The 27,438-nt window shown below is 39.2% G+C and overlaps 2 protein-coding genes across 6 annotated transcripts in view; one reads left to right on the top strand and one right to left on the bottom strand.

The window, feature by feature from the left end:
* Nucleotides 1–7,551: 7,551 nt before the first annotated feature.
* On the top strand, nt 7,552–21,892 carry lgals8.S (lectin, galactoside binding soluble 8 S homeolog). Of its 5 annotated transcripts, XR_001935841.2 has the most exons (12): nt 7,552–7,696; nt 9,478–9,522; nt 10,227–10,268; nt 11,462–11,550; nt 14,588–14,798; nt 14,943–15,062; nt 16,133–16,189; nt 16,281–16,307; nt 18,375–18,463; nt 19,640–19,805; nt 20,540–20,753; nt 21,037–21,892. XR_001935841.2 is itself a non-coding variant. In XM_018264265.2 (11 exons), exons 3-11 carry the CDS (start codon nt 10,230–10,232, stop codon nt 20,687–20,689), a joined length of 948 nt encoding a protein of 315 aa, XP_018119754.1. In that variant the 5' UTR covers nt 7,552–7,696; nt 9,478–9,522; nt 10,227–10,229; the 3' UTR covers nt 20,690–21,892. The 5 variants fall into 5 exon arrangements, 4 of the variants coding, with proteins under 4 accessions (XP_018119754.1, XP_018119755.1, NP_001082394.1 ...); XM_018264265.2 differs by having other exon boundaries at nt 20,540–21,892; XM_018264266.2 differs by having other exon boundaries at nt 7,612–7,758; nt 20,540–21,892.
* Nucleotides 21,893–24,196: 2,304 nt separating this feature from the next.
* The window catches only part of actn2.S (actinin alpha 2 S homeolog), a 30,813-nt gene continuing 27,571 nt past the window's right edge, over nt 24,197–27,438 (bottom strand). Inside the window, 3 exon segments of the mRNA NM_001091629.1 lie at nt 24,197–24,528; nt 26,535–26,693; nt 27,240–27,305. Coding sequence (NP_001085098.1) covers nt 24,370–24,528; nt 26,535–26,693; nt 27,240–27,305 — 384 coding nt within the window. The 3' untranslated portion in view covers nt 24,197–24,369.

Here is a 27,438-nt window from a genome sequence, read left to right as displayed (position 1 = left end):
TCCAATGTATTTACAATATTTGAAAATGGCAGTATTGCTGACCTTCTCTAGTCAACATCACAGACCAATCTGTTAATATCAAGGAGACACACACAACTTCAACTGCAAGGGGTTGATTTACTGTATTTCTACCACTAGTACATTTTATCTAGATGATTGTTAAATACATTTAAAAAAAATATATACTTTGTTGGCAGCATACCCATTTGGATTCAGGCATGGGGCCTGTTAGCCAAAATGTTTGGGAGCTGGGATTTCCAGATAAGTGATCTTTTGGATCTCCATATTTAAAGGGGAACTATCGTGAAAATTACCAAATTGTCGGATTGTGTCGCATTGTTGATGCGACACGACTGTCGGATGCAGACGCAGCGTACAGCGTCTGCATCCGACAGTCGTGTCGCGTCGCATCAGTACTGCGACACGATCCGACAATTGAATTACTTACCTTATTTCCGTCGCATCCGATGTGGCGCCTGCGTTTTTGCGCATCGCGGCAGAATCGTCCTTGGAGTCCTGCCATTAAGGTGTCCTGGCTGGGACACTAGTGCTGCTAAGCAAGCATGCTAACTATTGCAACACCAGTTTGCACAGCTGTTTTTCTTTGGGCAGCAGATTTTCAGTTACTTCACCAATGAATCTATCTACCATTGTAGATTGAATGGCATGTGTGATGTTAGGTTAATGCTTCCTAATTACTGATACAGCACTAATTTCCCTGAATGATAAGAACTTTTATTGCATTGTTAGAATTCCTTCCTTGTAATAAGCCCAAATATGTGTAAGGCAATGTTGTGCCCAGGGCCGGAACTAGGGGTAGGCAGAAGAGGCACCTGCCTAGGGCACAAAGGTAGAGGGTATGTACCTCTTTTGACACCTATCCCTAGTTCAGACCATTTTTTCCAGAAGCGTTTGCTGCGGGTCATGTTAGTGCGCGCTCTTCAGGGCATGCGCACTCGCACTTTCTCGTCATGTGCGCTGTTTCTTGTATGCGCACTGGCGCAGCCTCGTCGATCTTCCGCGCATGCGGACTAGCACTCTCACTGCTTGTACACTTCTGCGCATGCATGAATGGTAGGGGCGAAGGCACTGGTTGTGCCTTAATCAAAAGGGACCTTCACAAAAGACTGTTGTGCATAACGTTCTATAAAATATAGTATAAGGGTGGTGTCACATGCAAGATTAGGGGGGATTTAGTCTGCTGGTAACTAATCGCCTCTTCTTTGGGCGACTAATCCCTATGAAAAGCCTTCCCGCCAGCTGGAATCTAAAATGCCAGCGGGACTGCACTTGGAGCACTTCATTTTCCGAAGTCGTCTGAAGTTGCCTCATGTGGAAACTTCGGAAACAGAAGGGCTCCGAGTGCCAACCCGATGGTGATTTCTAGTGTAGCCGGTGGGAAGGCTTTTCAGGGAGATTAGTCGCCCGAAGAAGAGGTGATGTGTCGCTGGGCAACTAAAGCTGGCCATAGACACAAAGATCAGATCATAGCTACATGATTCAATAATGAAAACTTTTTGCATTGATATTTTTATCATGATCTCTTATGCTCCTTTTGCTTCCTTTGCATTTCAAGAAACTAAATAAAGCAGCAATTAACTGATACTGTATGAAGACAGATCTGCAAATACAGTAAGTATGTCATTTTTGTTGTGGGGGTAGAAATGTCTTCTGTGATGAACATTAGTAGGGGTTTTCGCATAATGAAAGAAAATAAAATCCTGGGCAACTCTTCAATGTATGTTAAATATATTGGAAATTAGTTTGTAAATAAAAACCATATTTGTTATGCCTTTCTGTTTACTGCTTCTAACTCTTGATACAATGCAGCAGAAGTCTCCTCAAGGATAGCTCCATTCTCCTACAGAAGAACGCACACAAATTTTGATTGGTCGAATTTGGAGTTCATGGCAGTTTATGGGAGTTTTTAAAAACTCACATGAATTCGAAATTCGATCTTTGATAAATGTGCCTCTAAGTGATATTTTACACGGAACAAAATGCTAACAATGCTTTTATGAATTTAGATCCCGATGGGACATCATCACTAAAAGTAGACCTAACATTAGTAAAGTATAGGCACTGTGGGAATGACTTCCTTGTAATCTTCCCTCAGTCTCTTCAAAATCAAACTCAAAGACTACTTGGAACACTTACTTGCATACCCACCCTCTTAAATTTTAGGCTCTACAGCCAGTGACCTCCATCCTCTTGTCTCTTCAACACTTGATCTTGGATGTGACTGTATATTGTACTTATATTATTGTATGGTCCCATGCCTGTCCTATTAATGTTCTGTTCTACTGTACAGTGCAATTTGCACAAGTAGCAATATATGAATGAAAATATATAAACATTAATCTGCTAGAATATTTTTTCTGTGCTTGTGTGGGTTTCTTACAGGTACTCCGGTGTCCTCCCACACTCCATAAACATGCAGACAGCTTAACTCGCTGCTGATAAAATTGATGATAGTGTGTGTGAATGATATAGTGAACTGGGGGTACTTTATTTATTATAATACACAAATTTAAGTGAGTCATGTGACAGAAATTACATCACTACTCACCGTTTATAACTGATGACATCACTACTCACCGTTTATAAGGATATCATTTACAAGATATTCATGGCTTTTGTGTATTATATAGGAATATTGGGGTGTAAGCTCCACTGGGGTGGGTTCTGTTGTGAATGATTTTGGGGCTGAAATCCTTTGTGTGTCTGTGCAAAGAAACCGGTATACTGCCAAACAGAGCCTCCTGTAGGCTGCCAGTCCACAAAAGGGGCTACCAAATAGCCAATCACAGCCCTTATTTGGCACCCCAAGAAACATTTTTCTTGTGTTGCTCCCCAACACTTTTTACAATTGAATGTGGCTCATGGGTAAAAAAAAAAAAAAAGGTCAGGAATCCCTTCTCCAAGCTGTGCACACACATTTGGAGGCACAAAAAATATGGATTTTGAAAACCGTTTTGTGCTCATTCTGATCTGCACACATTTGAAAAGCGCACACACAGACAAGAGAATGTTAGAGGGCAGCAAATTTACGTTTTCTACAATGCCATGTGTGACATTGGGCTTAGAGCTCCAACTAAACTGTGGCACCAAAATCCAGAATGGTTATGTACTACATGTAGAAGATCAAATGGAGTTCCAATAAAAGGTTTATATCATGCCCTAAACAAAATACACTCATCTGCTGGGACAGATTAAAAAAAGAAGCAAAAAGGATTTGCCGACTAGTGCACGACCTGTCAGACATAATATTGTATATGATTATAAAATAATCAGATAACATTAAAAGAAAGAACCTTAAAAGAGAACTAACTCCACCAAAAGCCCCCCTAAACTGCCTGCCATTGCCCGCTCCCATTAGTCAACAAACAACCCCTTAAAATGCAGAGCAGTCAGCAGAGCTCCCAGGCAACATCTTCCGCTACTTCTTATCCTCTTCTAGGCTTAATGCTGATTTTAATATGCACAGTTGAAGCCAATTCCTGACTTGGCCCAACTGCACATGCTCCCACAGGATTCGTGTCAGCAATGACCCCCGAAAGAATACGAAGCGGTTGAAGATGATGCCCGAGAGCTCCGCTACGCTAGTCTGCATTTTAGGGTTATATTTTTACAAGGGCTTATTTTTTGATTAACGCACAGTGCGGGGAGGCAATGGCAGACAGTTAAGGGGGGCTTTTGCAGTCAGTAATACTATAGGGGACACAATTCTGGGGTAACACTTAGCAGGGGGGAGGCAGGAGGGGGGCCAGTGGGGAATTATCACGGGGGGGGAAGTTCTCCTTTAAACAATTTTTCTTGAAAGTTTAAGTTAGTGGTCATTGAACAAAACATGGCAATCCAAATGCACTCTTACACACACCCCTGGCAAAATAATCCCTGCTGACCTTTCGTCTCTTTGTGAAGTCTTTCCTAGACGTCATTCTGAAAACAAGTAAACCACAATTCTGTCTGCACCAGTGCATTTTAAATACAAAGAGCCCATCCTACACAGTACAGAAAACTTGCTTGTTACCGATACTTATTTAGCCAATTAACATGTAAAATGTATGTGTGCACATGGAAAATAAGTTATATATTGGAAACATTAGCAATAAACTAAGGGACCTCTGTATATGGGTTACCAACGTTAATAGCTCATTAAAAACAATTTTATAGTAATTATCAATACTGCATGGCCACATAGAATCTAAATCTAGAATCTAAATCAACAGCACATTAGCCTTGCAAAATGTGCAAGGATATGTATAACAAACCATTTATATGGGTATATTTCTTCTATTTTTATCTGAAATACAATTCCCAGAAGGGTAATTTAGTGACACCCCCAAAAAACCACAGACAATGAAATTATTATTGCTACTATTGTTACCAAACTGATGGCTGGTACTGCCTGGCTGTAGCCTTTAGCCAGGTACTGTTTCTTGCAGATACTGTATATCAACAATCCCATGGCAGGAGGTTGATATTGATCTCATCTGGGCAGTTTTGATACCTTATTTCATGTTAGGGCAGGGCCACACGGGAAGATCTGAGGAGATTTAGTCGCCTGGTGACTAATCGCCTCTTCTGCGGGGCGACAATCTCCCCGAACTGCCTTCCACCTGCTATAATGAGAAAACACCAGCGCAATGGCACTCGCGGTGCTTCAATTTCCGAAGTCGCCCGAAGTTGCCTCACGAGGAAACTTGGGGTGACTTCGGAAATCGAAGTGCCACAAGGGCATTGGCGTTTTCTCATTATAGCAGGCAGAAGGCAGTTCAGGCAGATAGTCGCCCCGCAGAAGAGGCGATTAGTGGGCAGGCGACTAAATCTCCCAGAATATGCCCGTGCGCCCCCTAGAGTGTAAATGAATGGGTTTTTTAAAGGGGGGTTTCCACCTCCCAACACTTTTTTTCAGTTCAGCTGTTTTCAGATTGCTCACAAGACTTTTTTTTTCCATTACTTTCTATTCTCTATTTGTGACTGTTTTTCTAATATTTTAATTTCCCCCCTTTTGTATTAGGGATCGTCATAAATTATCAAAACAGGGAAACAAACAAAGTTCTGCATGGTTGGAAAGTAAGGCGGGGTCTCCCCCTGCTGTTCATTCATAAGTAAGTATGATTGTTTCCCTGCAGAGCAGTAAGGGACCGTCTGACAATTCCTATCCACAGCAGTAAATGAAGGGAGAATTTCACTGCATACAGTCAGGTTTCTTATAAAAACAGTGAAAACATTTTAATTAAAGTATATTACAGTTTCTTTTTCATTAAAGAAAGTAAAAATGGGATTTTATTTTTTTACCTTTACATGCCCTTTAAGTTTGCCTTTACTAGGACTCTAGGCCTAGCCCAAACCATGGAAAACAGAACCAGACAATTAATTATTTTCCACCAAATTTTACAATTAGCATTTCACATTGTTAACTGTATCCTGATATTTATGCCATATAGTGTATGTCCCAATACTAATTGTTATTTGATTTTAGATATACCTGTAGGCTTAAGTTCCCCTCTTCATTCGGAGCCTCATGGTAGATATGGGGTCTCCTAGAGTTTCCAGGGGCAGAGCTCTTGGATTGGTGCACTATGGCTGATCCCAAAAGCAGCCACAAAGTGTTGCTGTGCCCTATAAAAGGAGATTGCCATGTGCTCAGTCAGCCATTACTGTTGGAGGATTCTGCTGAGTTGTACTTCACAAAGGAGTAGTGAGTTCAGCTGCCACTATGTAGAGGCAGAAAGGCCTCTGAGGCTGGGGTGGCGACCCCATGCCTGGGAGCTCGATCAAGAGGGTGGGGAGCTCCAGATTTTCCCAAATGAATGTGAAAAGCTCGCGCTGTAGACAGTGCTGGGAGCTATGTCTGAAGGATAATACAAGCTGCATGTTTATGAAATGGATTCATCGCTGTGGATGCCTGCTCCAGCTCTAGATGAGCCTGCCAGCTCTGTTTGTGAGCCCTCGGGTGAGTGATGCCAGGGGAGGGTGGAAAAGAGAGGATCCAGCATACTCTATTTGTGACACAGGCTCTGTTTATGCCTGCCACAAGGGAGCCAGTACCTAACCGGAGGGAAAGGTATTTTTGGACTGCTAGCGCTGCCTGGGACCAAGTGTGCTCATTGGGAATAAGGGACTGAGACTTTGGGGGCGAGGCGAGTAGATGCGACACTATAAAACTGGAACCCAGAAGTCGGATGCCGGCATTTGAAGGTGGAGCACTGCGAGGTCGACCCGAACCCGCCCGGCCCGCACATCACTAATTCCCAGGGCAGTGAGTCATGCTAGTTAAATGCATATTGTATGATGTAAATGTTTTACTTACCCTTTAAATTACACTTTTTTATATAAAGTTGTTGTTTTTATAAAAGCAAAGCGTGCGTTGGATGTTATTCCTAATGGGGCCATCCACAGGTGTATTCCCGGATCCCATTAAGAGGAGGCACTGCCAGAGAAGAGAATTCCCAGTACCCTTTCACCTTGCAAAGTGGACTCAGGACCTGTAAGTGGTAAATATTGTGATGTACCACCTTGGCACCAGGGGGGGTGGCCAAAAATGGGTTACAGACCTTTAGTTTATTTTTATTGCTGAAGCACAATAATGAAAGCATATGTACTGGATTATATACACATGTGAATGGCTAACATGCACTAATTAATCATTTAGCCTGCATACATATTCGTTGATAACTTTTCAGTTTGTCTGAAAATAGCACCCTCCACCTATGGTGGCAGCTACTTGCGACAGCGACAGCAGCTCTTTATGGTACTGTATATTTTAAAATAGTTTGGAGGTGACTGATGTGATTAAAAACATCAACCATGAACGCATACCTCCCAACATTTTGGAAGTAAAAGGAGGGACAAAAAATTTTTTTCCGCACGTAGCGCAGCTATTTTTTGACCACACCCCTTTCTGTGGCCACACCCTCTAATTACCATGTTCGTTTTACAAAATGTGGCAGGTTATGAAAGTTTGAGAATATTTCTCCTTATCTAAACTGTGTTTTTGTGTCTCAAAATTGTTACAAAGTATCTTATTTGCACCTGTTAGCTGTTCTGGGCTCTCTGCTAAAAGCCAATTAAGTGAGAAACTTTGTTTCTTTTTCTGGCTGTTCCGTGCAGAGAAAAGAGGGACTTTCCAGTACAAATGAGGGACTGCAGGTTGAGCTGTCAAAAGAGGGACTGTCCCTCCGAAAAAGGGACAGTTGGGAGGTATGTGAACGATAAATATGTAATAATCGTCTCTCTGAAACCCCAACACTCCGTAGCCTCGTGTGTTTTTATTTAATATAGACCTGTGTCCAGTCCGACTTTGATGGTGCTGAAATAACGCTGAATCAGTCTCTATACTAATCAATGCAATAGCTGCGCCCACTCCGACTGGTCCCAAAGGCCTTTATCCCACATTCTCCCTGAAGTAACACAGAACTACTACAGTCTACCGATTGTAACATGATGTCCCAGCATGCTTCCGCCCTGCTCACGTGACTAAGTACTTTCATTTTGCAGGGAAACGTTCAATGGGTGGGACGGTGATGACGTAGACGATGTATCCCCCAATCAAACAATGAAGTAATGATAATGGGCGCGGCTTTCCTTCTAGTGCGTTGTGTGGGCGAAGTGAAAACCCGGAAGTTTATGCAATAAATCTTGTGCCACTGTCCCTTGATAAAATCGTGCCGGGGCCTGTGCTGTACAGGTGGGTATCGTAAGGGTGATATACCGGAAGTGCCTTCTGACATAGATCACTTGTGCGATCGGGTGGGTGACATTTCCGAAGAGTTTAATTTTTCTATATGACTGAAGTCTTTACAGATGATCAGATCTAGGAAGGGCCGCTGTATCTAGATTATAAAATTGCCCTAACGTCCCACGTTTTCACGGATAATCCCGTATAAATAGCGTTCCCTAGAATATGAATTGCTGTTGATCTGCTGGACAAAACAGTCACAACCAAAGGGTGGAGGGGGGGGGGGTGATGTTTGTACAGAGCTCATAATGGATCTAATTTTAGTTAACGCTAGTTACAGGGGAAATACAACGTGTGGATTCGGCCTTTTTCAGCAGGATTCGGATTCGGCCGAATCCTTCTGCATGGCTGAACCAAATCGAATCCTAATTTGCATATGCAAATTAGGGGCAGGGAGGGTAAAATCTTGTGACTTTTTATCACAAAACAAGGAAGTAAACAATGGTTTCCCCTTCCCAGCCCTAATTTGCATATGCAAATTAGGTTCGGCATTCGGCCGAATCTGTCGCCAAGGATTTGGGGGGTTTGGCTGAATCCAAAATAATGGATTCGGTGCGTAATTTTTTTGCTTGTTAAAAAAAAAAGGGTAGGAGTTTACTGCCCCTTTAATTGTTATTTAGGGCACCAAGACAATTTAAAGTTGTTGTGAGTTTTTTCACAGTAGTTACACTATTCTACTTGTGTTAATAACATTCATTTTTCAAAGATGGAATTTATTGGTATAAGGGAATATACCATTCTGGAACAAGTTAAAATGATGTTCAATTGAGTGTTACTCAACTTTAGTTTGCTCAACTTTAATGTGAATTTTTGGGAATTCACACCACAGCCAACTCCATGTCAGTTATAGTTGTGGAAAAGAATTGCTTCAAGGAAATGTGTTAGTGTTATTTGTTCTCATTTTTAAAGAAACAGCAACACTAAAAAATTTAAGTGTTTTAAAGTATTGCAAATATAATGCACTGTTGTGCTACACTGATAAAACTGGTGTGTTTGCTTCCGAAACTCTACAACAGTTTATATAAACAATCTGCTTTGTGGCCATGGGGCAGCCATTCAAAGGTGAAAAAGGAGAACAGGCACAGGATAAACCACAGATAACAGATAATCTCTGTTGTACACAATGAGATTTTCCAAAATTTATGTTATCCATTGTGTATCCTGTGCTTCAATGGCTGCCTTCATGGCTACTATTTATATAAACTATAGTAGTGTTTCTGAAGCAAACACAACAGGTTTTCCAGTGCAGGGCAACAGTACATTATATTGTCATTCCTTAAAGACACTTTCCGTTTTTGGTGTTACTGTTCCTTTAAGAGGTCAAGTTTTTACACTGCTAATGTAATGAAACTGAAGCAAAAGCTCCATCTGTTGGGTAGTTTTGACAACTGATCTCAGGAGTAAATTTCAGAAGAAATTGTTCTACTTAGAAAAAAGAAGAGAAACATAGCCCCTCTCTGCTCTTTTCTGAGCTGCAAAGCATCAGCAATCATTCCTTTACCTGTTGTTTCAATTTAATTGTCATAGCAGTGTAAAACTGCTAATATCTGGAAAACTAGAAAAAAAAAATGTATATTGCAAAAGTGCCTTTAATTCCAGGCCTGGATTTGTGGGAAAGCCAAAAAGCCATGGGCCTAGGGAGGTGCAATTGTAGCGGAGGTATGATGCCCAGACGCATTTGTTTATTTCTCTCTTTAAATTTCCTGCGTCACAATTTTTTGTTTCTTCAGGACCAAGGAGGAACAATTGTGCATGAGTCATCTAGCAAGAGGAGTGTAAGTAAGGAGTAACCACACGTGTATAGGGGCGGTGGGTAGTTTACAGAGGCTGACATAGGGAAGCAGTAAATCTGGGGCTATTTCCAAGGGGCAGATTTATCAAGAGTCAAAGTGAATTAGAGGGAATTTTCAAATGAAAATAATTCAAAATTCAAAGTAATTTTTTGGATACTTCGACCATCGAATAGGATACTACGACTTCGGGTTTACTTCGAATTGGATTCAAAGTAAACTTCAAAGTACTGTCTCTTTTAAAAAAAACTTCGACTTCGATACTTCGCCAAATTACCGAAGTGCTATGTTAGCCTACGGGGACCTTCTAGACCATTTTTTGAAGTCTTTACACATCGAAACAAAATCGTTTGATTGTACGCTAAAATCGTTCGTTTCGAACGATTTTACTTTGATCGTTCGATGGCCAAATTCGACTCTTGATAAATCTGCCCCCAAGAGTATATGAACATGTTTTTAGGTATAGAACACAAGATATAGAGGGACTTATGGTGTTTTATTTTGTTTTTTGCAAGAACATGCGCGTTTATGCCTTTATTTTTATGCTTCTTGTTTGTTATAAGCCTACAGGTCTACAGATTTGAAGTCACTGATAAGATTAAATGCAGATTTGGAACTTTTAGAAATGCACAGATTTGTTTATTAAACAGTTTTTAAAAATTTAATTTTCTTTTTTCTTTTCAAAAAAGAACATGGCCCAAACAGGACTTCAGCGAACTATTATGGATCCGGTAAATGACAATTTAATAGTTTTTTGTCTTTTGTGTTGAAAATTGTCTCGGTTGTCTTTACTTCTCTTTTTTTTTTCCATTAACTGCACGTTTTCTATTCAAATACATCATAATCATCCCATTTACCCAGATCAACTATTATTCCCAATGATATTTTTTACTTTAAGCCCTGCATATATTTTGAAGTACAAAGTGCAGGAGTGCATGCATTCTCACGCTGGAATTGAGAGTATTCATTATAATAAAAATATAGCCAGCAATAAACCACCATACTGATTTCTAATGTAAATATTTAAATTATCAAGTCAACGGCAGATTTTGACATGACTGAAGACATGGCAGCTGGTTTTAAAAACTTAGGCTGGAAGGAAGCCCAGATCCAGCTGTGAAGGGCAATAGGAAAATGCCACATCAACTCTCTGGCTGAAACTACACGGTGTGCGTCCTTCTGATCCGACACGATGAGAGGAAGCGTAGGCGTCACGTCCGATGAGCCAAATCTAATGTATATAATACTAATGTTGCAACTACAAACTGATTGCATCCGACATAACACAACTGTCGGATGAAGGCGCAACGTGCATCTTTTGCATCTGACAGTCATGTTGTGTTGGATGAAATCAGTTTGTAGATGTGACATTTGTATTACATACATTAGATTTGGCTCATGGGCTTGAGATCCCTGTGGGGGTCTGTGATAAACCTGCCTTATCCTTGAATGGAGTGCCGTCATTCTTTTGGTTTGGTATGTGACAAGTGGTAGGGACGCTGCAGACAGAGCACCCAGCAAGGAATACACGGAGCAGCGCAGGAGGGGTAAGCTGGGAGCGGTCTAATTAGTGTATTCGACATTTGTATTACTTACATTAGATTTGACGCATCCGACGTGACGCCTGCGTTTCCTTTCATAGCGCCGGATCGGAAGGACGCGCACTGCGTGGTTCCAGCCTCTGTTTTAGAAACCTCCTACATTTATTTTAGTTAACCCATTGGGAGATCTTTGCACTGCAATCTATGAGTAGTGGGTCTCTAATAAAATGCTTGCTAATGAATTAGGATTCAAACAGAGTAAAGCTCAAGGAGTGATTTCACACAATGTCATGCTGACATAATAACTGTTTTCCAACCTGCTTGTAAAACAACAGTCCGAAAAGAATTGGAAATCATTTGCATGACGGTATTATATATTGCAGGTTGTGCCTTATGTGGGGACTATTTTTGGTGGCCTGGAACCAGGACAGATGATCGTAATACATGGGACTGTCCATCCTGATGCAGATCGGTAAATGATGATACTTATGCTTTACAATATTGGATATAACTGCCATATTTTGACACTTAATTTTACAGGAAAATTAAAAAATTAAAAAAAAAAAAAAATACTTTTTTCCATGGGTGGAAAATGTGTCATGTGACATTGGCCCAACAGTCTTTTTTTTTTGATGTCAGAATTAAAGGGGATGTAAAGTCAAAAAATAATATTGCACCTTAAAAGAAGCATCTTTGCAATATACCGTACTTAATTTTGAAATTCAGTGTCGTTTTTTTTTATAAAATAAGCATTCTTCTGCTGGTGTTCGTATCCTCTGCATCTCAAAGTTGCACACTGAAATCCTTTGAAAGCTTCACAGCTGGAGCAGTGTGAAATGATAAGATACTCTACATTCTGAAGGGCAGGGATTTCTCACTGAAGTTATCTTCAAACATAAATGAACACATAGATAACAGCCCTGCTCTGCTTCCCTGTCCTTCAGAATTCAGAGTATCTGATCGTTTCACACTGCTCCAGCCGTGAAGCTTTCAAAGGATTTCAGTGTGCAACTTTGAGAGGCAGAGGATACGAACACCAGCACAAGAATAGTTATTTTATAAAAACGGCACTGAATTTCCAAATAAAGTATATTGCAAAGATGCTTCTTTTATGGAGAAGATATACATGCAGTGTTATTTTTTACTTTAAATCAACTTTAAGTTAATTGGACAGACTTTTTATTTTGGACAGACCGCTTTAGTATGGAACATTGTGTGAAAGCTTTGTATCAGCCACTGCTTTGACATTATTGTTAATGGCTCCCTGCTCTGAATGTGCACCAATGCTTGTGCTGATGCTTTGTCCTTGTGTGTGTCTCAGTGTATGTTGCACTGCCTGTACATGCCAGACTGTAGCTATGCATGCCATATCTGAGTGTTTAAATGTCAGTACTGCACTGGTTATTATCCTGCACACCGATGTTGGACATTGATGTTGATACACACATTCTTCATTGCGGACTGCTAAATAGAAAACTGCCCTGCATGGAGCTTTGTTGTACAGCAGGGTTATCACTTTGGTCACTGAATAGTATTAGTGGGCTCTGAATAATATATGAGTTACTGTGCCTATGTGAATTGGTAAAAGCAGCACTAGGGGGTTAAAGGGCATGTAAAGGCAAAAAAATAAAATCCCATTTTTACTTTCTTTAATGAAAAAGAAATCTATCTCCAATACACTTTTATTAAAAAATGTGCACCGTTTTTATAAGAAACCTGACTGTATGCAGTGAAATTCTCCCTTCATTTACTGCTGTGGATAGGAATTGTCAGACGGTCCCTAATTGCTGGGCAGAGAAACAATCATACTCATGAACAGCAGGGGGAGCCCCCGCCTTACTTCCCAGCCTTTCAGAATTCCAGCAGTTTGTTTCCCTGTAAAGCAGTCGGCGACTGTGTAGATTTGTATTGGATTTTATTTTGGCCTTTACATCCCCTTTACTGTTTCCAACTCCAGCTGCAGGGACAAAGATCATGGAGCCAGATTTAAATAGATAAACTGGGATTCTATTTGGAGGATTATTTTGCTGCTGCCACTGGTTCTGCAGAGTTGGATAAAGTTTGTATTAAACAATACAAAAACTATAAAATCCACATTAGATTACATGACAACACAGTGCCCAGTGCAGTCTGTATATTCTGATTATTATTCAGTCTTTCTGTATTGGTTTCTGGCGGATATTGTTTGACTTGTGCTGTTTCGATAATTTAGGATGATCCATAAGCTGCAGCCCAGGCCACACTGAGCATGTGCACAGTCTTGGTCTTGCAACAATGTTTAACAAAGTTACAAGATGACAGCACCTTGTGGCCAACTTTGAAAGCATAAATCATTTGTTTGATTAGGCTTTGTGGTGCAGTAAGTTCATGTTTATATTTAGTATACAAAATACAGCATTTCTAGTCTTATTCTATTCTAGACTTGCCTTGTCCTTTAAAGGGGTGGTTCACCTTTAAGGTAATTTTTAGTATGTTATAGAATGGCTAATGCTAAGCAACTTTTCAAGTGGTCTTAATTTTTTATTATTTGCCTTCTTCTTCTGACTCTTTTCAACTTTTAGATGGGGGAGGGGGATCACTGACCCCTTCTAAATAACAAATGCTCTGTAAGGCTACAATTGTATTGTTATTTCTACTACTCATCTTTCTGTTCAGATCCTTTCCTATTCATATTCAAATCAGTGAATGGTTGCTAAGGTAATTTGGACCCTAACAACCAGCCGGCTGAAATTGCAAACTGGAGAGCTGGTGAATAAAAAACGAAATAACTCAAAAAAACTCACAAATAATGACACATTAAAACCAATTGCAAATTGTCTCATACTAAAACCACCCCTTTTTTACTCTGCTGGTTCTTTACCCCACCACTAGCAACTGAGGGAGTAGAATTACTCTACTCTACGGGGGTTATGAACCAAAGTCCAAATTTATCTCAATATTTTCTGCTACAAATCCGCTTGGGTTTTTTACGCTTATTTATTATTACATTTTCCCAAAACTTTGCTTTGCGGTCAAAAATCAGATTTTCACAATATTTTTGAATTTTTTTATCTAATTTTCACGATTTTTTCAGGAATTTTAATTTTTTATTAGAAAACTTACGGGTAGTGCACGAAACCCAGCGCACATCCAAAAATCGTTGGGACTTCTCCAATTGACTTATATGCAACCTCGACAGGTCTGAGATGCCAGATTTTCTGATTCGGACCATCCTCTGGGTTTAATAAATGCCGAAAAATTTGTGAATTTTTAAGTCTGATTTGATAAAAAAAAACTTTTCGTGATTTTTGCATTCGGAGTTTAGTAAATAACCCCCTACAGCTCTGGTATGTGTCAGAAGCATGGTTGCTAGCATAGTGCTGAGAATGGTTTTATAGTGAGATTAATACATTTCTTAAAAATAACTATTAAAAAAAAAAAAAGCATATGCCTGTTTAATGTGAAAACTTTTTAATCAATCACTAAGAATGAAATAAATAAAGTGACATGCTCTATTTTTCTAATATTAGATTTCAGATAGACTTCCAGCGTGGAAACAGTGTCCAGCCTCGTTCTGATGTGGCTTTTCACTTCAACCCTCGTTTTAAAGGGTCCGGACACATCGTATGTAACACTCTAGAGAACGAAAAATGGGGATGGGAGGAAAAAACATACCAAATGCCATTTACGAAGGGGCAACCATTTGAAATCATATTCTTGGTCTTTCACGATAAATTTCAGGTGAGTTTAGATTTGTCCCTTACATGCATTATGTGATGCATCTCCTTGTCCCTGGAGAAATGTGTATATCTTCCTTTTTTTCTTGGTCCAGGAATATGATGTACATAATTCTTTATTTAGGATGTTGTTCTATTTTATGTATAGGTGTCTTCAAATGGAAAAAATCTACTTGTTTACAAACACAGAATCAGTCTACAACGAGTTGATACTTTGGGCATATCTGGTAAAGTGAAGATTAATACGATTGGATTCTTAGCTCAACCAGTAAGTATGAATTTGTCAATTGTAACATAGTAACCTTTTAAGTTTATATATAGCCTGTCTAACTGGATGCATGTTTATTTGTAGCACATGGATACAGTACCTTGGTCCTTTCTTATTTCGTATTACTCAGTGCCAGGCCAGACACCCTAGGCAACCCAGCCCGCTGGGTCGCCCCCCACCCCCTGGCACGCATGCAGAAACAGGCTCTCATGTCGCTCCAGTCTCCAAAAATGTGTCCCAAATTTCCTCTTGTAGCAATTTTGGGAGACTGGAGCGACACATGGGTTTTACCACCAGCGATTCACATTATTGCCTATGGGAAAGCTTTTTACTGGAGAGTGCAGGAGATTAGTTGCCCAGAGAAGCAGCGATTTACCGCCTGTTGTGTCACTGCCCTTAGGGAACTGTCAGAAACCATTAAAAATCATGAAAAGTCTGCATATTTTTTAAATGATGTATATTGCAAAGTTGCTTGAAATGATGTTTACTTTTTTACGTTTAAGTTATGTTTTTGTGGAGTTCCCCTTTAAAGTCTGAATGCCAAAAACTCCAAAAAAAAAAAAAGTTTTTTTTACTATAAAATCCAAATTTTTTGTGAAAAAGTTAAATTTTTCAGAATTTATTATACCCCGAGGATGGAAAAAGTCAGAATCCGAAAATCCGGCATCTCAGACCTGCCGAGGTTGTATATAAGTCAATGGGAGACGTCCTGAAAATATCCTGATCTGCACTGGGTTTTGTGCAATAATCCGATAATTTAGTGAAACCGAAAATATCGGAGTTTTCAGGTTGAAAACACGAAAAATTCGTACAATTCAAATTTTCGTATGATTTTTACGATTTTTTTCCAACACTTGATTTTTTTTCTGGAAAATGTATTGATAAATTAGGGGAAATAACCAGTGCAGATTTGTTTGGAGTATATTTCAGAAAATAATGAGATCATTTCGGATTTTGATAAATAACCCCCTTAGTAATTTCTTACTTATTTTTCTTTCATTTTAGCTTTTTTCTATAGTGCTTTTCTTGCAGTTTGCTACTTTTTACGAAATTTTTTTCTTTAATTTTAGACACTTCTTGGTTCACAGCCAACATCTCTTGCAGGAAACAGCATCGAAGCAAACAAGGTAAAATATGTATGACAATAAGAATAAAAGACAGCAGTTCACATGTTGTCACATCTCTCATGCTATTTTTTCTGTTCTTATTTTCAAACAGGGAGGATCAGAAAAACCGCGGAACTTTGTAAGCACTTTTGAATATGGGGAATAAAATGTTTAGTTAATGAACTCAAACCATAAAAAAAGATATCTAAATACTTCTTGCTTGCAATTTCCACAAACAGAAATGTGATTAAGTAATGCAAGTTTAAGGCACAGTAATACCCCCTTTTTAATATGAATGTAGTGAATAGGAATTGTGCTGAACATACTTTTTTGCCTGTTGTATTAATCATCAAACTGTATGCTTTTTGTTATCTACGGTTTTCCAAGCTGAAGAAGTTTTTGGTTCCAAAACACCTCTGGAGTACATATTATAAGTGTTGAGTTACAATTTAAATTCAAATTCGATTTTTGAGATTTGTCATACTCTGGCCCTTTAAGAATTCATATTAGATTATTTGCCACCTAAAACCTGCTGAATTTATGTATAAGTCCATTAACCAATTTGGAAATGTTTGTAGGCTTTCTGAATTTTTTTCGGAGAAAAAACTCGAATTGAGTTTGGTCGAATTCGATTCGAGTTTTCGAGCCGTAAAATTCTCCTGAGTTTTTTTTTTTTCTTAAATAACCACCCAGTCGACTTTCGAGTATATTAGAATTTAAGGACTATTAACAAAAACTCACATGAATTTGAAATTCGACCTTTGATACATAGTGGCACAAAGAATACTGCGCTTATAAATAAAGAATGGTTTCTAGTATCAACCAATCCTGTAAGTGAATGTTCCACAGTCATTGAAGAAAATGAAGTTGAAAATAGTTGTGGCTAGATCTCAGCAGTGCTCAGTAAGTGTTCACTAAGGGGCAAATTTACTAAAGGGCGAAGTGGCTAACGCTAGTGAAAATTCACCAGTGTGACGTAATTTCGTTACTTCGCCAATTAACTAACGGGTGCTTGCATAAATTCGCTAGCGAAGTGGACCTACTCTAGCGCTACTTCGCACCCTTACGCCAGGCAAAGGGACGTAACTACGCTAATTCACTAACCTGCAGATTTTACTGAACGTTACATCTTGCGCCAGACTTGCCTTCACCACCTCAGACCAGGCGAAGTGCAATAGAGTAGATAGGGATTGCTTCAAAAAAAGTTGAAATTTTTTCTAAGTCCCAAAAAACGCTGGCGTCTTTTCCTTTTTTTAAGGGTGATAGGCTGAAAAAGATCGTAAATTTTTTTGGGGGTACCCTCCTCCCCCCCCTACATTTCCTAACATATGGCACCTAAACTATACAGTGGACACATGTATAGGGCAATATAACACCTCTATTTTATTTTATGAAGGTTCCCAGGCTTGTGTAGTGTAATGTATTTGCTGCTACATATACGTCCATTGTACTTTAACTTGGCGCCGTATGCAAATTAGGCATTGCTAGCGTAACTTTGCTTTGCTTGATGAACTAACGCTAGCACAACTTTGCTACCTTTCGCCTCCCTGAGCGCAACTTCGGATTTTAGTGAATTAGCGGCGCCCTGGCGAAGTGCGGCAAAGCCAGCCCTGGCGCAACTTCGAAGGTAAGTAAATTTGCCCCTAAGACTTTTCTGAACTAGAAGAGTATGAAAATAATTCCTAAAGCAAGAACAGAATGAATTTTTGCTGTCCACACACAAGCAGTATTCGACAAATGGGGTCTTGCTAAGTATTGGCCAAGCTTTTATATTTTATGTTACATGTTTTTTTCCATTCTGTTAAAGTCAGCAGACAAACTTGTGCAATAAATGTGCAGACATATGTTTTATTTAAGGTCGTCTTCCGCACAGGTTACACTAGCTGGTTACTTAGAAAATCAGGCAAGGGATAGCAATAATGGTATGTTTTTATAGAAACTCTCTGGACTGACTGTGAGCAAACATAGGAGACCATTCATAAAATAGTCAAATATTACCAGTATTCTTTGGCTGTATCGCTGTTGTCATAACAATGTGTATTAATGCTTTATTTTCATTAAAGGTGAGCTCTGCTGTTTAGATGTCAGGATTTTTAAAATATGAACAGTAAACATACCTGACTCTTGTAAGAGATCGATTTGTGCATGTTTATGTGAAGGCACGACAGTCAAACTAACGTTTTCTCTTCTCTTTTCATTTTTTTAGACTATTCCTTATACAGGTTGCCTTCCTAGTCCTCTAATCCCTGGGAAGACTATGGTGATTAAAGGAGAAGTACTCAAGAATGCTAAGAGGTGAATCCCTTTTAGTACAGTACTGAGAGTAAAGCAACTTGTGACTCATGTTCATTATTACCACTAATTTACTTCACATGCTTACTGATGGTACTTACCTTTTGACCTAATTACCATAGCAATCTATACCTGGTATGGGATCCTTTATACAGAAACCCGTATCTAGAAAGCTCCGAATAACGGAAAGGCTGTCTTCCATAGCCTTTATTGTATTCAAATAATCCTAATTTTTAAAAATGATTCCCTTTTTCTCTGTAATAATAAAACAGTACCTTGGACTTGATCCCAACTAAGATATAATTAATCCTTATTGGAAGCAAAACCAGCCTATTGGGTTTATTTAGGGGTAGATTTATCAAGGGTTCGAATTTGAAGTAATGGTAGTTTTTTTTTAACTCGCATAACTTCGAAATTCGAAAAAAAAGACCAACAAAAATGTATTAAAAAAGTAGGCTGTTTTGGTCGTTTGAATCGAAGTAAGATCGAATTCAATCTAATTAGATTTAAAGTATTTAAAAAAAAAAAAAAATGTTGATTTTTCAAAGTCCACCAATTGACTCCATATAGGTTCTAGGAGGTCCCCCATAGACTAAAACAGCAATTCGGCAGGTCTTAGATGGCGAATGGTTTAAGTCGAAGTTCTAAACTGACGGTACATGATAAATTTCTATATTGGAACTATCGGGTTTTTTTTCAAATTCAAATCGAATTTGGACTATTCCCTAGTCGAAGTACACAAAAATGGCTCGAAACTAGAATTTTTTCACCTCGAATTTTCACTTTGACCCTTGATAAATCTGCCCCTTAATGTTTGGATGATTTTCTAGTAGACTAAGGGCTCTTACACACAGTCGGTTTTACCTTAGCTTCCCCGTTGCACTTTCTTCCGTTCAGGTAAACGCATTCAATATTTGTCAATGGGGCTGTACTCACACAGACGCATGTAAGTGCCAAATGCAAGTGAAATGCAACATGCTGCATCCCACCTGCATTTGGCGCTTACATGCGTCTGTGTACAGCCCCCTTCACAATAATTGAGTGCATCTACTCCTGCGATCCCCTGCGGCTGAACGTAAGAAAGTGCAACGCAGGTCGAGCACAAGTAAAACCGCCCTTAAGGTATGAAGAGCCAACAACATTTTATATAACAATTTTGCATTCCAATGATCTGGACAGGTTTGCCATTGATCTGAAGCCACACGGTTCCAAGGATATTGCATTACATCTGAATCCACGAATGAAAGAAAGGGTGTTTGTGAGGAACACATATCTGCGTGAAAGCTGGGGGGAAGAGGAGAAACAGCTGCTGGACTTTCCATTTTGCACAGAAATGTACTTTGAGGTCAGTTAGGTTTTAAATTTACATTTTTTTCTTTATCTATGACAGTAGAATAGTTAAGTACCTTGAAGCAGGATGCAAAATAAAACAAAATGCATTTTATTAAAAGGACAGTAACACTAAAAAATTAAAGTGTTTCAAAGTAATAGAATATAATGTAATATTGTGCTGCACTGGTACAACTGGTGTGTTTGTTTCAGAAACTCTACTATTATACAAGCTGCTGTGTAGCCACGGGGGCAGCCATTCAAAGCTGAAAAAGGATAAAAGGCACAGGATACACAGCAGATAACAGGAAAGCTCTGTAGTATACAATGGGATTCTTTAGAACTTATCTGTATCTGCTGTGTATCCTGTGCTTGAATGGCTGCCCCCATGACTACACAGCAGCTTGTTTATATAAACTATAATTGCATTTCAGAAGCAAACACACCAGTTCTACCAGTGCAGGACAACACTACATTATACTGTCATCAGTGATGGGCAGATTTGTCCCGAAAAATTCACGAAACAGCAATTCTGACGCCGGCACCCATTAAAGTCAATGAGCGTCCAATAAACGTCCTTGGGAATTTTCATAGCAAATTTATTCGCAGGCAGCGAAACGCGGAAATTCGCAGTGAATTTGTGCCTCGAGAATAAATTCGCCCATCACTAATTGTCTTTCCTTTAAAACAATTTCGTTTTTGGTGTTACTGTTCCTTTAATGTAGGATTTTCTCTGCTTTCTTTTTTTAGATTCTCATCTACTGTGATCTACAGCAGTTCAGGGTTGCTGTAAATGGAGTGCATCTGCTGGAATATAAGCACAGATTCAAAGATCTGAATAAGATCAATGAGGTTTCTGTGAATGGTGATATTCAACTACATGATGTGCGCATCTGGTAGAAATAATGGCGGCCTTATTACTAAAGAAAAGACTACAGATAACGATGTCAAAACAGCTATGAAGGTTTTTAAAATATTTATCTCCGTCTAAAGGGAATATCACTAAACTTCGGGGACATCTTGATGTTGCTTTGAAAGACTTTGCACTTAACTATACATTTATATATGTATATATATTAACTGCTTAACAAAAAAAAGGAAAATAAATACCAATAGATAAAATGATTATTTGCTAGATTTACACATGTAAATAATAATTTAATGCTACTAAAAATATTGTACATATACTTTTTACCCTGTACCACAAAAAAAAGTGATGTGTCATTGTTTCTGTTTGCTTTTAACAGTCCCGGCTTTGAGATCAATGGAATGAAAATAAATGGATCAGTTAAATGGCATTTACTTCCATGTTAAGTTTTTCTTAGAATTTAATTTTCTGTCCTAGCTGTGTTCAAGTTTTTTTTCATGTTTTTGTATAATCAAGCTTTATTTAAATAGAAGTAAACATAATAAATGACAAATTGGCCTCTCAGTGTCTTTGCCAAGTTGAGACTACTGTGTAACGGGCAGTTATATTATAGTTTACCCTGATCTAGTAACATTTCCAATTTAATGTTTAGGCACCTGTGCTGCACATACCGTTGAGATGTGAGTAAACGTTAAGCACATGATTCGCTGTCTCATTCAAAAGCAATTGCAGCTGAATAATAATTCTGATATTTTCATATAAAATGTGTATTCTCAGCTGTGACCCACACTGGTCATTTTTGTTCCCGTATATGCCCATAGAATAGTGCTCCCTGTCAGATTTTTATAGTTATATATAGTATATAATCACCCTACAATAAATACAGTATCTGTAAATAGCGGTTCTATTCTAGATACGCCTACTACTACCTGGCTGGTATTTTAGGGAAGTAGCTGGTTAAAATTATGTTTAATGACTATTATTAGGTAAAAAGGTAAATATAAAGGAATGCCAGTATTATTTTCCAGAAAGGTGGCACCAGCTGATGAAATGAGGAGTTGCAGTTCCTAAATGAGATGCTACATTAAATTATTGCAATTAAAATGGCTGATTATGAGCCTTTTGCTCAGGGTGTAGAGCTGGCAGGAATCCTGAGCAAGAGTTGCATCCATCAATAGCCAGTCAACTGGGACAACGATGATGATTAAAATTAAGATGTATCTGGTTACACAGCAGATTTGTCTATTTTGTCTTTATTCCACTTAACTGTTGCATAATGTTTGGAAGGTAACCTAATTGGAGTGTCCATTTGTAACTACGAGGGCAGGGGTGTTGAAGGGTTCCAGTGTGACCATGGGCACATAACTCCAACTAGGGTTGCCACCTTTTCCCGCCGGCAACTTTGGGCGGGATGATGACATCACAGGGGTGGGGCAGTGGCATTGCTTAGTTTCCCAAATTTGGAAAACTGGGCATGTAGTTTTGACCTGGATAGCCCTCCCGAAAACTGGACTGATCAGGTCAAAACCGTACAGGTAGCATCCCTAGCTCCAACCAATTCATTAACACACGGATAATCCCCTTCACATCAAAGAGACCAATAAGACTTGTTACCCATATTTTCATGAAAATTTCACCCTCCTCCCTTATATCCATATTGTCTTCCATGATATGTTATGGTGTGAGGTTACAATGGTTGGGTAAGAATTAGAAGAGGACTAAGTGGTGCAAGGGCATGCCTCTCAGTGTCAATCAAGCAGCGATTCTCCTGCTCTGGCTGTGCTCTACATGTTGCAGCAAATAAAAAAAATCTAGTCCAAGTTGCAGGGCACAGGCCACCTCTATCCTTAAAGGAGAAGGAAAGGAATTTTTACTTGGGGGTGCCAAAATGTAAGCATCCCCAAGTAATTGTATCTACTTGCCTGACACCCCAGACCGGTGTACCTATCAGAAGAAAACTGCACCAGCCTGGGGTTATTTCGTCGAGCACCATGTAGCGATTGTCTTCCTGCTCCTTCTTTATTCAAATTTCCCAGGGCAGACTCATGCACAGTAGAACAAAATAGCCGGCTTTTTCATTAAACTTTGGCTTATCGCTATACTGCGCATGCACAGCCGAAAGAAGAAGCCAGAAGAGGATCACTCCGTGGTGCTCGTTGGAATAACTGGTGCAGTTTCTGCTTATACTAGCACCGGCCTAGGGTTTTAGGTAAGTAAATACATTCACTTGGGGGTGCCTAACTTTTTGCCACCCCCAAGTATAACTTGCTCACCTGCTTTTCCTTATAGATAAAATGTAATAAAACTTGACATGTAACCTGCACTATAGATCACAACTGCACTTCTGTAAATTAATGCTTTAAAACATTTTTAGCTCTTCTATCACAGGCAGTGATGACTCCACGGCACCTACATATACAAGCATGGTATAAAACTGGATTAAGATTTATATGTTAAGCTAAATAATAAGAACACAATGTTACATTTTAGATCTTCCTAAAAAAATTTATAAAAAAACATTTATTTCTAAATCTCAGCAGAGTTAAAAGGATTGTGTCCTAATGAGATGTATGACAAATGTATACAGAGAGGCTAGCCTCCATCTCTACTGAATACAGTAAGGAGTGACTCATGGTATACACTAAATTAGTTAAGTCAAAAAAGGATGTTTAAATATGACACACATTTCTGAGATTGCTGATGTGATTAGGTGTTGTTAGATATTTTTAAATAAGGCTTTTGTATTGATAAAATCTTTCAAAAAAAATTTCCCCATGATGCCATATAAAAAAAAACTTTGGCTTCATGTTGGTAAAAATTAACATTATTTGAAAAGTTGCTTAGAATTAGCCATTCTATAACATACTAAAAGTTAACTAAAAGGTGAATCACTCATTTTAAACTTCACCTAGAAAGATAGTATAAGGGCAGAACTCCAGGGTTCGATGCGAATCGCTGGGTCACGCAGGAGACTAGTCGGAGGGGCAGAATTTAATGTAAGTTAACGAAACATCGCAGCTACAAACTACATGCATCCGAAGGTCAGATGAAGACGCAGCGTGCGTAGTTCTTTGAATGCTTGTAGTTTGTAGCTGCGATGTTTAGTTAACTTACATTAAATTCTGCCCCTCCGACTGGTCTCCTGCGTTTCCTCGCAGCGCGATTATATTCAATTTAGGTAGCACTCACTTATCTGCAGCTTTGTTCACAGGTGCACTTTTCCCACGTGTCCTTCCACACGTATATGGTACTTGTTAGGCATTCAAATGGGCAGCACACCGATTAAAAGAAAGCCTTTATTTTTCACATGCAGGGCAACAGCAGAGCAACGTTTCCAGCCCACCTGGCTCTTTATCAAGCTTGATAAAGAGCCAGGTGAGCTTTTCCTCGCAGCGGATTGTGGAGTTCTGCTGTAAAAAAACAACACCCACAGAAGTCAATAATGTAATTCTAGCAATGATAATTAAAACACATATTAAAGATCACCCACTTTCTATGAAAAAGAAAATTATGAATAAAAACAAAAGTACTCCTTTAGATAGTGATTATTTCACATATAAATTTAATCAGATGATTGTGTCACAGCACCTCTAAGTTCTAATATTGTAAAGCAGATGTCAGGCAGAGCTCAATGCACTCCTGTAAGCTTTATCCTGTTTTCTTTGTTACAGCTATTTTTTTTTTTTTTTTCAAGTGTGCAAATAAAAAGCAGCTACAGATCACTTTCTCCATATAAGGCTGAGGAAAAACATGTAAAGTCAAGTGCTCCGGGGACGGCACCCGGGCCGGTGTAAGAGGGCATTTTGGATAAGCAGTATTGAGCTTGCTCTGGAGGGAGTTCTCTGCGGAGTTCTTCTGGTAATATATAGGGCTGGGGAAAAAAACAATACATTACAAGATGTTATACCAAAATGTATGAGAAAATCTAAGATACAGAGGTTAAACTCAGAGATTTCCTCCGTTGGGTTACAGCAGAGTGCTATAATCTTATCAGGCTACTTATCTATGCAAAGCAGGACTGTACAGGGCTGACAAAAATGTGTGTTCCATCAAAGTGATGAGTGCCATCTATCACCAATTTTAAACACACTCCCACCACTCATTTCAAACCGAGGAAAGGGGTTCCAGGCGTCACTCTGATTGAAAAGGTTAAAGGATAACCAAAGTATTTTAAGACAAAATGAATCACGGGATTTATTTTGTACTGGCAATACTTATTTTGAGACTACAAAATAAGTTTTGTGCTGACAAAAAAATTATACTGTGACTTCAGAGCTATTTTTGAATGTATAGAACTATTTTTGTGCAAAATACAATTTGTAACCATAAAATGTATGATGTGGTCATTAATTCTGCAGTCTGCAGTCACATAAAATTAATTCTGTGCTACCAAATATACTGCATACAAACAGCACCCCATGTAAGACTGAGAGACAGTGCAACACAGAAAGACAAGAACTGCAGACAGCTGCTCAATAGCACAGGGTCATTAGGTAGATTTTGTAATAGGGTTTAATTTTAAAGGAGAATTCAACTCTACCACCCTACCCTACATAGAGCCCCTCCCCCCAGCCTAAGTGTTACCCCGGGCAAATGGCCCTAACGTTTTACTTACCCCTCGGTGTAGATTCAGGCATCGGAGTTCACGGGCACCATCTTCTTCTCTTCGGAAATCTTCGGAATGAGACCGGCGTGGTGGCACATGCGCAGTTGGAGCAATGTTCTGCTTTATGACAACTGCGCATGCGCCAAAACTCACGAAAATTGCCAAAGCGCCGGTCTCGTTCCGAAGATTACTGAAGCGGTTGAAGATGGTGCCTGTGAACTCCGATGCCTGAATCTGCACCGAGGGGTAAGTAAAACGTTAGGGGCATTTGCCCGGGGTAATACTTAGGCTGGGGGGGAAGGAGGGGGGTCTATGTAGAGTAGGGGGGTAGGGTTTTTTTAACGTTAGGGTTGTATTCTCCTTTAAAGGGGACCTGACATCCAAAAAAAATATTTAAAATCCTTTTTTATCATGTTAGTCAAGTAAAATGAACTTTAAGTACACTGTATAAATTATTTGAATCTTGTTTCCATCAGTCTGGGAATTCATAATTATATCAAGCAGGCAGGAGCCATTTTGTGAACACGGTTATTAAGGCAAGCCTTGCATTATCTCACAATCTTGTTTGTGAACCAGAATGGGGGACCTGATGTCCACCGACATGCCCTGGCTACACAATGAAATGGTTAAGAGAATTGGGGGAATGTGGGGAGAGCAGTGACATCTAGGAAGTGCTGCTAAGGCATAGAGGAGGGGCAGGCAATAGTTGATAAATGCTGAGATTTTTATATGAGTTTACAACAGCTATAAATGCTTTAATAAAAAAAATAATTTGGATTTCATGTTTAATTTGAAAAGGACTTTTATTATACAGCTTTTTATGTCTGGGTGACAGGTCCACTTTAAGAGTGGTGGCAGACGGGGAGATTAGTTGCCCAGTGACAAATCTCCTCTACTGCGGCCGACTAATCTCCCAGTTCTTGTACTGCGTTGGCCGTGATTTCTTGTGTCTGCATTTGGAGCCACTGCATCGGCCTGGGTGCAGACATACAGAGAAGATTTCAGCACAATAATGGGCAAGTATGCATTTTCACCCCAAAATCCCCTCTGGGCCTGCAACCAGGCTGCAGTAACATCCCAGAGTAGAGGTGATCAGTCAGGCTGTTTATATAAACTCTCAGCCTGTGTTTATATGCAGACAGAGAAACAGTCAAGCCTGACCCTAGCATTGGCAACAGATCTATCTTGCATCCCTTTTTCCATCTTGTCACTTCAAAATATGCAATTAGTTGTATTTTCAATGCCACATGGTATCCCTTTATATTACTAACCTTGTCAGCAGCAAGGATCCTAAATGCAGCAATAACTTGTTCTGATGTGTCTGTTTCTGCAGTCTCCCTAGTCATGAAATCAATAAAAGACTGAAAAGAGATTGTTCCTGTTCCACTGGGGTCTACAAGGGCCATAATCCGAGCAAATTCTGCTTCTCCCTTTAAAATAGAATAGAAAAAAACACAGATTAAATCAATTTCTCATTTTCATTGCAGAATAAATAATGTATTGTGCAAAACAAGTTTTGGTATTATTCAAAATGTTGAAAATAAGTAATCAGTAATATTAAATTATTATTCAGTTAATATCAGTGACGGATTGGTTACACTGAAAACAGCAGATCTGTAAAGTTCTTGATCCTTTGCCCTTCCCCTCCTCTTTTCCCTGACCCAGACATTTTTGGACTTTGTGGGTTTAGTTCCCTTTTTATAGTCTAAAATTTGACCAGGGTTTCCTTTACCACATAACAAAGTTAAATACAGTAAAAAACAATGTTGCTTCAGTCATCCTGCTATAGTGTCAGGAATATCTAGGAATATTTACAAAGAATCTAGAGTAAAAGTGGAGCTAATATAGAACCTTGCAGCAACCCTCTTAGAACCCTTTCCCAAACAGAGAATTACCATTAACATGCACCCTCTTTATGTGATCCTGCATTTTCTCCTATTAGTTGTAAGATTAAAATATGTATTTGGAATTCTTACCAGATCATAACCCATTGAAATTAAACAAGCCCTGAAGTCATCATGTTCCATCAGGCCGTTCTTCTTCTGTCAAGATGAATTGTATATACGGAAAGAAGTTCCATATTCAATCCCCGCAGGAATCCATGAAGAAAACATGAAAAAAAGATTAGTTGTTAGAATGTGTCCACAAAAAAAGAACCATTCACATTCATGTTAG

Source organism: Xenopus laevis, chromosome 5S, assembly GCF_017654675.1.
Source record: "Xenopus laevis strain J_2021 chromosome 5S, Xenopus_laevis_v10.1, whole genome shotgun sequence".
Lineage (NCBI taxonomy): Eukaryota > Metazoa > Chordata > Amphibia > Anura > Pipidae > Xenopus > Xenopus laevis.
This window is presented reverse-complemented; position numbering and strand designations above follow the sequence as displayed.